Source organism: Triturus cristatus, chromosome 1_1 (assembly GCF_964204655.1).
Source record: "Triturus cristatus chromosome 1_1, aTriCri1.1, whole genome shotgun sequence".
Classification (NCBI taxonomy): Eukaryota; Metazoa; Chordata; class Amphibia; order Caudata; family Salamandridae; genus Triturus; species Triturus cristatus.
In genome coordinates this window covers 199,507,874-199,520,945 of record NC_140579.1, presented here as the reverse complement: position 1 = coordinate 199,520,945, position 13,072 = coordinate 199,507,874, and the positions used below count along the sequence as shown (strand labels likewise).

The following is a 13,072-nucleotide window of genomic DNA, read 5'->3' as shown; positions in this document are numbered from 1 at the left end:
GATATGAGGGAAGTGGTTGGGGAGTTGGTTCTATGCTTTGGAGCCTATCACTGCAAGCGATTTTCCTCCTTTTGAGATATAGCTAAACACTGGTGGTTTTAATAGATTGACGTTTGATGATCTAAGGTTACGCGGAGGACAGTAACGCGCAAATCTGGACCAGAGAAATTGTTGTCCCAAGGAGTGAAATATTCTGAAGGTGATGATCAAAATCTTAAACAAAATTCTTTTATGGATAGTGTAGGACTTGGCCTTTTTGGCTGAAATTCCCTAAACTTTATTTGCTTTCCCCCTAGACCGTTTTCCTGACATAGAGTTGCCAATTTAGATGCTTGGGTACTTTGCTACTGCTAATCAGTGTCAAAGTACAAGGGTTCCCTATGTAAAGTGTGGTGGTAATTGGTTGGCCATGATTAGTATGTTGGCCTTACTAGTAAAGTCCCTAGTGATGTGCACTGTGTGTGCAGGGGCTAGTAATGCAAAGGCGCGCGGAGAAGGGAACTCAGGCCTTCAGTGTAGGACCTGCGTGTAGAGTGCTAAGTTAGCATGTTGTCCTGACAAGTGCAACCACTTGTCAGGCCTTACTTTCCCTTTTGCATACACATGGGGTACCCCTGTGGTAGGTCCCAGGTAACCCCTGGGCAGGGTGCAGTGTAGGTAAAAGGCAGGACATCTACTGAGGTGTGTGTTATGACCTGACAGTGAAAAACACTCCCTTTTACTTTTCATTGGTGAAAGGCCATTCTGCCCATAAGATAGAATGGGGGAGGCTGGGTGTTGTTTGTTAGCCTAGCTTCTATAAGTTTATAATAGAGAGGTGAAGTTTAGTATGTATGAACTCAGTGTCATCACATCTTTCTGTGAAAGTGCTTTTGTCACTGTATGTTCATAACCCACTCTTTTAGAAAGTGACTGAGTTTGTGCTTTAAGCATTTCTGTGTGTCTCTGCTGAATGTGGATTGACTGTCTGGATCTGAGAGATGAGAGGAGCTGGGAGAGGTCTTGTCCCAGGGAGGGGTTGGGATGGCACCAGGCTGCCCTGCATCTGGAGAGTAGGGGGAGGAGAAGCCCGGGAGGGGAAACGCCCTGGGCTGGTGCTATAAACCAATTGACCCATCTCCAGCTGAGTGATCAAGGATCCAGACCCCCAGTATCAAAGGGAGAAAGGTGACACTGGGAGGGAGACACCCAGAACTGATTTAGGGAGGGGTCGGGGACCCCGGAGCACAAAGAAGTTCAAAGATATGAAGGGGTATAAGTATAACTAAGAGATCTGAAACCCCTAGAATTTGGTGTAGTTTAGAATGGCGAAATGGACAGGTCAAGTCTGCAAAGGCTTTGGCCTCTTTCGTGATCAAGAAGAACCTCTGCCAAGGAAGGAGTTGCTTAAGTGACTTCTGGATAAGACTGACCCTTGCTTCGTGATCTGGGGTTGGCCTGCAGTTTGAAGCTTTTACTAAGGAAGAGACTGAAGGGACATTGCAGTGGGTGGTGTCCCCCCCCCTTCTTGAGCAGGACTGTGCTTTGTGCTGCGTCCTGAACCCCAAGGGCCCTAGGTGAGCTGGCTCCCTGTTTGGAAACACAGGAACATAAAAGTTTCTGGAGAAGTCCCAAGCAACGCGGTTTGTGCGTGCTTTTGCAGCTTGAGACCCTCAGAAGTCGTGCCTTGTGATCGTGGGCACACAGGAGTAAACTGAGTCGCGGACGTGCAAGGAGAATGTCGGGGTGCAGCCAGGGCGTTGGTGAAGAGCGCCTGGTCGTTGTGTGCACCGAGCGAGGAAGTGAAACGCGGACCCACAGGGAGCATGTCGCGGTGCAGCCGAGGAATTGGTGAGGAGCGCCTGGTCGTTGTGCGCACTGGAAGAAGAGAGGAGACTCAGACGCACAAGTAGCGTGTTGTGGTGCAGCCGAGGCGTTGGTGAGGAGCGCCTGATCATTGTATGCATCAGGAGAAGAAGTGAGTCTCGGACGCGCATGGTGCTTGTCGTGGTGCAAGCTGAGGCATTGGTGAAAGCGCCTAGTCATCGTGTGCACCGGGAGAAGAGGTGAGGCTCAAACGCGCAAGGTGCGTGTTGAGGTGCAAGCTGAGGCGTTAGTGAAGAGCCTGGTCACCTTGTGCACCAGATAAGAGGCGAGTCTCGGACACGCAGAGTGCCACTGGCCCGAGCTCGCCGTGCCCATTGGACGGAGTTCTGGATCAAGGCCCAAGTCGCTGAAGGAGGAGAGGAGAGTGGGGTCGTGCCCCCCCAGGTAACGTGGATCACCACGGGGTGCGGGCCCTGATGGACACTCTCTCGGCCTCTCGCTTCTGTCAGCTGCGTGAGCCTGTTGCTTCGGCTCGGACCTAGGCCCGTGCTGGCCCAAGGAGGGGCAGTACTGGGGCCGGAGTGAGAAGCGGTCCTTTTGTGTCATCATTGATCCATGATTGGGGGCAACTGTTAATGGAGCACCTAAACTGTTGTATTACACTTTGCATTACTGCTGCTAACGAACTATCGAACTGTCCTATGATGCCTGACCTTAATTTTGCCTGACAAACTACATGTTGGGTGCGCTACGCACTGCGTTATTTGTCCCTTGCAAAGTACATGATTGTTACGTGGCGCATTGCATTATTTCTTCATCGCATAGTCCAGGATTATTATGTGGCGCCTTGCATTGTTTTTCCATTGCGCAAGTACATGATTGTAGCGTAACGCATTGCTTTGTTTCTTCCTTGCACAGGGCATGCTGGTAGTGATACTCATTGCATTATCCCTTCTGTTGCAAAGTACATGATTGTGGCGCTACATATGGCATTGTTTCTGTAGTGCACAGTACGGGGGTATATCATTAGGCATTGCAGTATTTCTTTTCTTTTGCAACGTGTGTAATTCTAGCAATACGACCTGCCTACACTTTTGGGAATGTTTAGAGGTCAACTTAACTGTTGGTTAGAAGCGGTGGTTGGGATTAGAACCTACCAATCCACCTGAAGGAATACTACACATTATTATATGTTGGTTTTGTAGCGTGTGGTCATATCGTATATCTTCTTATATAAAGATTATACTCATTTTATAAAAACTCGCGTGGAGTTTATATGTGGTGACAGCAGTGGGTTGCTTTGAGTGTGGTTGCACATACTGTACACTCGTGCCTCGGAGATAAGCCTGGCTGCTCGTGCCAAGCTACTAAGGGGGTGAGCAGGGCTATCTCAGCTGGTGTCCTTACTTAGCCTAATGTTGAAACGAGGGGTCCGGATTTCGCACCTGGCAACAAAGGTGTGGGACAGGGACTCATCGGGCTGAGAATGGACCCCTTAGGGACATCTGAGAGCAGGGGTTTTTCTGTTGACTATTATTGGCCAAGGGAGATGACTTGTCTGCAGTTCTGCAAGAACCCATTAAGCCAAGCCAGGGCTATGTGGGAGATGCCGTAAGATTCGAGACGGTCTAGAAGAATGACTTGTGAGACCGTGTCGAATGCGGCCGATGGGTCTAATAACACCAGGACCGCATTCTTACCTTGATCAAGGGCTACTTCGAGAGAATCAACCGTGTACAGTAGGGCCGATTCTGTCGAATGTTGGGGTCTGAAACCAGATTGGTTAGGGTGTAAGATGTTTGCTTCTTCCAGGTAGGTAGTGAGTTGGAGGTTGATAAGTTTTTCACTGATTTTACTAAGACATGAAAGTAAGGAGATCGGTCGTAGATTGGTGAGGGTGGTGGGGTCAGCAAGTTGTTTCTTTTGTAATGGCTTGACTGCTGCAAGCTTCCATTCTGTAGGGAGTTTCGCTGATGACAGGGAGGCATTAATTATTTCATTTATGATTGGATTTACAGTATCAATTATAGCGTGTAAAATTGAGGGAGGACAGGGGTCGAAGGGTTAGCCTTATTTAATTGCAAGAATCGCCTGGCGAGATAGGTCCAGGCTAAAAGGCTCAAACATTTTTAGAATCTGTCTGTCTTTCCCTGAGACGACGACGTTGTTGGTGGAGGGACCAGGGGGTTCAGTAAAATCTAGCTGTAATGCTTGAACTTTCTGTTCGAAGTAGTCTGCTATGCTGTCGCAAAGAGACTGCGATGGGGGAATTTCTTGTTGCAGTGCTTTTGGGTTAGTGAAAGCGTTGACTATCTTAAAGATAGTTTTTTGATTTGAGTTTGCCCTTTTAAGCACTTCCGTATAGTAGGCTTTTTTGACATTTCATCAAGTACCTCTATATAAAGACTCAATTTAGGAGGATTTCCAGTTTGAGAATTTGTCTAATGCACAAAGAGGGACACAATATTTACTATTGCTCACTCAAATGAAATATTTAAACAGCAAGTCAAACGATGGAAAATGACTCCACTCATTGACAAAAAGTACAAAGCACCACCATCAGACCCTATTTTATTAACGGTCAATTAACCCCAGACTCTTTAGTGGTACCAAATGCGAGAAAAAGAGCCAACTCCCAAACAACTGGAGTTGCACCACCGCCAGAGAAAGAATCCAAACTCATGGATGCCTCTGGGAAGCGAGTTGCAGCACAAACAGCTAATCAATGGTGTATAGCCAATAGCCAAGCTTTGTTTGCAAGATATGACAGGGCCCACAGGGACGAAATGAAGGGGCTCCTCCAATACCTCCCAGAAGAGCACAGAAAAAGAGGTCAGGAAATTGTCAATGAAGGCAAGCTTATCACCAACAATTCCATTAAATGTGCAATAGATGCAGCTGACACTGGTGCTATAAGTACGAGTAGCCTAATACGCAGTCATACATGGTCAAGGGTATCAGGAGTCAAACCTGAAGTACAACAAACCATATCAAATCTCCTGTTTGATAAAGAACACCTCTTCGGCCATTAAGTAGACACAGCCCTTGAGAAAATAAAGAAGGACACTGAGGTAGCAAAATCAATGGGAGCACTGCAAACTAACACCTACAGAGGTTCCTTTTGTAGGCCACATTACAAACAGGGGGGGGGGGGGCAAGATCAGCTACCGCAGATACCTCTTTATCACAATATAAAAATCAGGGACAAACCTCTACACCAAAAACCTTCTACAGATGGAAAAACTTTAAAGGAATACCCGTTCCTCAAAATCACACTAATGAACAATGACACCTTTACATTTCCCCCACAACACCTCACACCTGTTGGGGGTCGTCTTCAACAATTTCTCAAAAATTGGAATTCAGTTACAACAGACCAATGGGTCTTAGACATTATCCAACATGGTTATTGACTGGAGCTCATAACAACTCCTCCAAATATCCACACAACATCAAATCCTTTTGCAACAAGAGATAACAGATGTGTTGCAAAAAGGAGCAATAGAACCAGTTCCACAACAATTTCACGGGACAGGAGTATATTCACTATACTTCCGTATTCCCCCAAAAAGATGGAACTCTCCGGCCCATCCTAAATCTCAGACCACAAAATCATTATATAATGTCAGAACATTTCCATATGACCATTCTACAAGAGATCATCCCTTTATTACAAAAAAGGGACTTCTTGGCAACCTTAGATCTAAAGGACGCCTATTTTCATATACCAATTCATACTGCACACAGGCAGTAACTAGGATTATAATTGCTAGGAAACCATTATCAATTCAAGGTCCTCCCCTTTGGCATTAACACTGCACCAAGAATATTCACAAAATGTCTGACTGTGGTGGCAGCACATCTGTGCAGAGTAACCATTTTAGGACCCAGTTCCCCAAATAGTTCTAACAACAGATGCTTCCCAAATAGGTTGGGGAGTGCATCTCCACAACCTTACTATTCAGGGAGCGTGGGACTCCAAACACAAACATCTCTATATCAATCAGCTAGAGCTGCAAGCTGTTCATCTAGCAATGAAAACCTTTCTAATTCGCCTACAGCGCAAAGTTGTCCTAATTCGAACAGACAATATGACAACTATGTATCATTTACAATAACAGGAGGAGGGGACACTCTCTCTACAATTATGTTACTTATCACAGCAAATATGGAAGTTATCAATACACCACAACATTCAACTGCTAGCAGAGCATCTCCGAGGGACAAGCAATCAAATTGCAAACTCTCTAAACATAAAGCAACAACAAGTCACCGAATGGGAGATTCACCCCAGTGTGCTTCAACCATACTTTCACAAGTGGGGGTTTCCAGAAATAGGCCTGTTTGCCACAAAAGAAAACGCGAAATGCCCATACTTCACATGCAGATATCAAGATCATCAATCCAAGGGCAATGCTCTATGGAAAATGTGTCACGGATATTTGCATACGCTTTTCCACCTCTCCCACTACTTCCATTAGTGGTCAGGAAACTCAGACAGACGTCTCTCACCATGCTACTAATAGCTCCAACATGGGCTCTGCAACCATGGTTTTCAACACTCCTAGAGATGTCTCTAGTCCCACACGAGAAGTTTCACCTCAACCCGGACCTTCTCACACAGAACCATGGGCCACTAAGGCATCCCAATCCCAAAGAAATTAATCTTGCAATTTGGTTCCTGAAGTCTTAGAATTTGGATACTTACATTTACTTCAAGCCTGTATGAACATTCGTAAAGAGGCTTGTAAACCACAAGAAAGTGTTATGCAGCAAAATGCTTTGTTGTCTTCTGCCACAAACAAGACACCAACCCTCTTTTTGCTAAGGTAAAACCATTATTCTTTATCTATTATATTTATAAACTGCAGGGTTAGCATACACTTCTAAAAGGTTACATCTTGCAGCATATTTGCAAAACAGACAACACATGTCACTATTTAGAATTGCAGTTATCAAAGCTATTATGGAGGGCCTTAAAAAGGTAATTCCTCCTAGAATTCCACCTGCACCAGCATGAAATGTAAACATTGTTCTAAAAAGATTAATGGGTTTCCTTTTGAACCATTACACTCCTTCCATGAGAGTACCTTTCATGGAAACTTTCCTTTTTAATTGCTATTACTTCCCTTAGAAGAGTCAGTGAAATTCAGGCGCTAACTCTTGAAGAGCCTTTCTTTCAACTACATCGTGATAGAGTAGTGCTCAGAACTAACCCAAAATTCCAACCAAAAGTGTTTTCTAATTTTCATATTAATCAATCCATTTATTTACTTGTTTTTTCCCCGCAACCAGACACAGTTGCGGAAAGGGCACTACACATATTAGATGTTAAAAGGACATTAATATATTACATTGACCGGATTAAACCCTTTAGAACAGCAAAACAATTGTTTGATTCCTTTGCCCCTCCTTTAATGTGAAAGCCAATTTCAAAATCAAACATTTCAAGATGGATAGTTAAATGCATCCAAACATGCTATATAAAAGCTAAACGACTTCTACTTGCTCCCCAAAAGCTCACTCTACCATAAAAATTGGAGCCTCCATGGTATTCTTAGGGAACATACCTTTTGCTGAGATTTGGTAAAGCAGCAACATGGTCTACTCCATATACTTTCACAAAGCATTATTGTGTGGACGTATTTGCACGCCAACAAGCAAATGTTGGGCAAGCGGTACTTAAAACTCTTTCTCAAACTACTGCAACCCCCACAAGTTAACCACTACCTTGAGAGAGGGACTGCTTTACAGTCTATGAAAAGCATGTGTAGCTACAGCACACATGCCTTCGGATTATGTTACTTACCCTGTAAGCATCTCTTCTTGGCATGTTGCTGTAGATTCACATGTGCCAACCGTCCTCCCCAATAACAAATCTTGTGTAGGCTGCGGTTTATACATTGTATTTCCCATCTAAAGCATGGCCATCTCATTGCTTACATATATAGCATTCTTATATTCTCAGATATGAACGGCAAAACAATCTGAGAATGGCGTCGATGATCATGCTCACTATTACCAAGAGGAGGAGTCACACAGCTTTGTGACTCGAAGAAAACTTCTTGGAACAAAAACAACTTATAATCATCCGAGCCCAACACTGGATGGCGTACTTATGCAAAGCATGTTAATCTACAGCACTACATGCCAAGAACAGATGCTTACAGGGTAAGTAACATAATCCTTCTATCGGGTCATCGGGGTCATGAGTAGTTCACTCATCATCATATTCCAACTGTTATGAACGACACATCTCGCAATCTTGAAATTGCAGGCCCACCTCGACCTTCCTGAACAGAGGGGCTGATGTACATCTCTGATCTAGCATTGACTGTTTATACCTGGTTAAAAGTGCCCATGTATTCCACTCCTCGATGGTTTCTGGTGAAGAGAGTGGGTCATTGTTTAATACTGAATATTGTAATGCCTATTAATGCTAGCCCAAAATGTCAAATACTGATCCAGAAGGAAGATCCATGACACCAATCATACAATGTCCAAATGTGGTAACTTTTAGTATTATCCGCACTCTTGAGGTATGGAATTGTCGCATCAAAAAGGCATCTTATTGATACTTATATATACAACACATCCCTGTGATATTGATGTGTATCGCATCACAGTCTCTTCGCATTTTTGCGCTGACAAATTCCTGATAAATATAACCCTTTCATAGGGTCTAATTCACCTGCTATTGGTGAGATTAATTCAATTTCCCGTGCTCTTCAGATGTGCACATGGAGTTTGAAATTCTGTACTAAAGGATTCTCTATACTAATTATATTTATGGAATTGAAATCATGTTGAAGCATGACTAACATCTGAATAAAATCCTGAGAACGATGATGTCATTCTTGATTACATTGGACGTAAGTGAAAATATTGAAAAATAAGTTGATCTGTTTGAAAAAAATGGAGGCCAAACAATTTTGACATGGAGCATACGAAAGAGGGAGTGGATACACTCATGGCCATATACATCAGACAGATTGGAGCAAGGTTACAAACGAGATCCCAGACACATCTATACAGCTTTTGGATTTTAATTGTACATAATGTTTTTATTTGACCTTTTTTGAAATAAAAACACTTATGTTTGTATTATGATTTTGCTTGTAACCCTGAAGTGGTTAATCGGAATGAAATGCATGGCCACTAAGCGTTGAGCAGTTTTTTGGAAGACTGCTATATAGGAAATAATGTTATTTGAGTATTTTTTTGGCATAACATGGACTTTTGCATCGTAACTCTAACTGGTCTGTGAACCATAAGGAATGTACCCAATCAAAAGAGAGCGTGCTTTATATCTATCAGTTTATAGCCTAGCTTCGGCTGATAGTAGCAGCTGGGGCAAGAGACAATTCACGCAATTTAGTTTTATAAAGTGCTCTTACTTTGACTGCATTACACTGCTGTATAACTTTCTGATTCGAGACAGCATTGCAATCATGTGTTTTGTTTTTCGACGTTATTCGGAGGTCCCCCAAGAGGCAGTAACTGTATTTGAAGGGGTCTGGATCATCCCTCCTCTATTTGTACAGCACTGTATTTGTACAGAGTAAACTTAACTGTGGAGCAGGGGTGCACTGTACATAAATAGGCGTAAGACGATTCAATAATGTGACCATCAAATGCGGTTATAACAATTTTTATTATGCAGTTTTATTACAATTCAAATTTTTTAGGTACATGAATATTTTAGTGTTTTCCCCAGAATCACACGATATTTGGTCACTTGCTGAATTGTCCAGGTTCTAAAGTACGCAGCTTAGCCGCAACAAGACTTCTACTGTACATGCACACCTCCTCCACAATTATGTTTTAGAGCAACACCCAGCAAATCATTATACTGGTGTTTGGAGAATGTTTTTCTGTTAGACTTAGAACTTTCACGTCCGATCCCTTTCTAACAACTTTTTTTCTTGTGTTACTTCTTGTGCTTCCACATCAATTAGATGGAGTCAGTACAGAGTTGTCTTGAATTAGCATGTGCATTGATTTGAGTTATTTATTGTCATAGTTGTTGACATGTTACTTTTTGCCGCTCTTTGTCACCCACCTCACCACGAAGTGCCCCATAAGGAAGAAGCTGAGGTGTTTAAACAACTGATTTTATTCAAAGTAGCCAAGCATGTGTTAATACCCCATCCACATATCCACAGTAGATGTATAGTCTGGTATTTTGACTAGATTTACCACGTGATATCAACGAAGTGTTTATTTTTTATTCATTTACGTCCATTGGTCAATATCACCATCTGCTGCACATCGCTTTGGCTTTGCTAACTCATGGTTTTCTCTTTTTCTTTGTGTTAGCCCGCAAGGACAGCAGGTGGATATTAAGAAGTCGAGCTACAAGAAGGTGAGACATTTTTAAACCTGTGCTGGGGGCTAAATGGTGTGTAGTGCAAATATCGCACTGTGGGAATGCTGAGACATCAGGTATTTCACCAGTGTGTTGTGTTGATATCTCACCATTGCGTTCTCCTGATAACTCGTCATTAGTGTGCTCAAATATCATTGTATCGCTTTGCCCAGGCATCATGCCATTGTGTTGTCAATATATTTTGTACTTGCCATTGCATTGACCAAATACCTTGACATTGTGCCGCTAGGATATCTTTGCATTTCTTTGCCCAGACGTTGTCTCATTGCATTGCTCAGATATATTACCAATGGAAGGCCCTGCTGTGTATCTTGTGATGGAGGTTACTCGCCATATTTTTGCACAGATATTTTTCTGCGGTTGGATAGGTCCAAGAGGTCACCATAATTGGGGTGGACAGTTGTGACATCCTACTAGTCTACCAATGTCCTTAGCTCGCACTTTTTATAAGGCTGACAGTTTGTGTACCTTTAAATATAGTGATACTTGTTATTTACAGCCCTTACAATGGCCAGACTATAGTACTCAGGCCTATAAAAACAAGCTATTCTTAATGATATTATTTTATTGTGTGTGTTGTGGGAAGAACTACAGCAATGGATTTTCGTCTGGTTTTGGTTCAGTTTGACTCTCCTCTATAATCGGCCTACCTTTGATCAAGCACAAGTGCTAACGTGTCGCCTTGCCATGGTTTCTGCAGCTTTCAAAGTTCCTGTATTGCATGCAACAGAGAAAGGTCCTGCAGGTGAAGGAACTGACCAAGGGAGTAGAGAGCATTGTGGACATCGACTGGAAGCATTACGAGTAAGTCACGATAAGGCAGACGTTGCTTAGCAGGGAACCTTTACTTTCAACTTTAAATTGTCGTGGGCCTGTGCGGTATCACACTGCCCTTAGGATAGTTTTAGAGCTGAGGTCCATCATCACCCTTCTTTGCACCATTTGCACCATCCATTCCCATTTTTGGGAGAGGATGGAGCTAGGCTACAATGCTTTTCAACTTGGGGATAACAAGGAGCCAGGGGTCCATTACCTCTGTCTTTAGGACTACATGGTAAAATGCTCCCTCACCTCCCATCACTGGGACCACACGAAGGTAAGGTTCCATCAATTCCCACATGCCTCTTTTGCATAATGTGGAGACTTGTGTCCAGCACCATCAGTATTCTAGATAGCATTGAGGCTCAGCTCCATCACCTTTAATATTTGTACTGCGTTTTCTGTACTCAATCACCTTACACATGTTTGATAGTAGAAGGCATAGTCATAGGCATGTGGCCATTGCAATGTACCTCGTCAGTCTTAGTGTAAATGCCAGAAATTACTTCGACATGCGTAATTAAAATTCTAACCTGTCAATCTCATATCTTGTTTAAGTATCAGATCATTTGTGGTGCCAGATATGGAATCTGCGGCCACTGAACCTTCGGAAAGCAAAGAAGGCAGTGGGGATCCCACATTTCAGCCTCCGGAAATTATACCTCTGTATGGCATATCAGCAAGGGTGGCGCCACTCTTCAAGGAGTCTGGACACAGGTACGACATGGAAAACTATCTATCTGTGAATCTACACAGCTCCAGTTGGTCAAAAATCATGATTTGCTGTAGCGGGGACTGATACATGCAAAGATACATGCAAGGTTCAGTGTTGCAAAGAAGCACCCTGGAGGAAGACCTTGTCTTTAGGTCAAGCAAGAACTTGCAATAGTGTCTTTTTATAACTATATATGCTACATGTGCACCATCTTCTGGATTTAAGTACGAGTCCAACACTCGAGCTTCACATCCAAGGACATAGATCGATTAAAGATTCAGATGCAAAGATCAATTTCTAGATGGCTAACAGTAGAGCTGCATACCCAGTGATAAAATAGTCTTTCATTGCCCAAGAGTTGTACTTTTGTAGAATACCTAATTTTTGAAGGAGTGAAAACATATGTAGTACTCTTCTAAGCAACATACATACAGAACTGGCTGATGTTGGCGGCATCTGCAATAAGTGCGTCAATGTCTGCTATCAAGTAGAGGTGGGCAGGTCTCGTGTGAAATGTGGAACTTTTGTCATAGGCTGTTTGCTCTGTATGGCTAAAGGAAGTAGTGCACTGTCATTCTCATGCTGGCAGAGCTCCAAGACATGACTGAACCTCCAGAGTGCACCAGAGTTTCAGATACAACAGCCTGTCATAAATTCCTTTGAAATGATCTTTCGTGCAGGTTGAGCAGTGCTTAACTGAGCAGTTAACAAACCTATTGCTCTTGTTTCTTTAAGGAAAGGAGACTATCTCTTAGCCAGCGACGTCCGAAGCATTGTCATCAGCTATGTCAAGAACAATGAGCTTATTGATGTAGTTAATAGAAAGTAAGTGGTTGTAACTTTCCATGTGTGAAAAGTGGGTCTAACTTTTGTCCCCGTAGAGTGTATTTTCCAAAACAAGCTCTCTGCTCTTTCTTGCCCTGGCACAGTTAGAGATTGTTCCTAGACATCGTTCTGATTTCCTGTTTGGGGTGCACAAAAAAGCTGCTGATGTCCTCTTGTAGCATGCATTTCTAGTCGGTGGGATGAAGGAAAGCTTCACACATCATGCCAGCCAATACTGCAGATGTTCTATTCAAAAATTCAAAAATGAAAAGGGATTAAAGCTTTACTGCAGACACTTAGTTTACTAGATGCCAGACGGGATCGGGCTCATATTAGATTATGACATGAACAAGCATCTTCACATCATTAGTCTGGCTCAGATTTTGAAGCTAACGCAGGGTGGGGAGTGGATGTCATTTCTGGATCTCCAAGGAGTGTATTTATATTTTTCCATCAACATAACGTGTTGCAAGTTTTTTGAAATGTAGAACCTGGGATCAACATTATCAATATCAATA

At 43.0% G+C, this 13,072-nt stretch overlaps 1 protein-coding gene across 2 annotated transcripts in view; it reads left to right on the top strand.

Moving 5' to 3' along the window:
- EIF2D (eukaryotic translation initiation factor 2D) overlaps window positions 1-13,072 on the top strand; it is a 315,356-nt gene that overhangs the window by 189,798 nt on the left and 112,486 nt on the right. For both annotated transcript variants that reach the window (XM_085624121.1, XM_085624123.1), the window contains exons 8-11: window positions 10,126-10,171; window positions 10,896-10,999; window positions 11,573-11,731; window positions 12,465-12,554. In XM_085624121.1, the coding sequence (XP_085480247.1) occupies window positions 10,126-10,171; window positions 10,896-10,999; window positions 11,573-11,731; window positions 12,465-12,554 (399 nt within the window). The remainder of the gene's footprint in view (window positions 1-10,125; window positions 10,172-10,895; window positions 11,000-11,572; window positions 11,732-12,464; window positions 12,555-13,072) is intronic.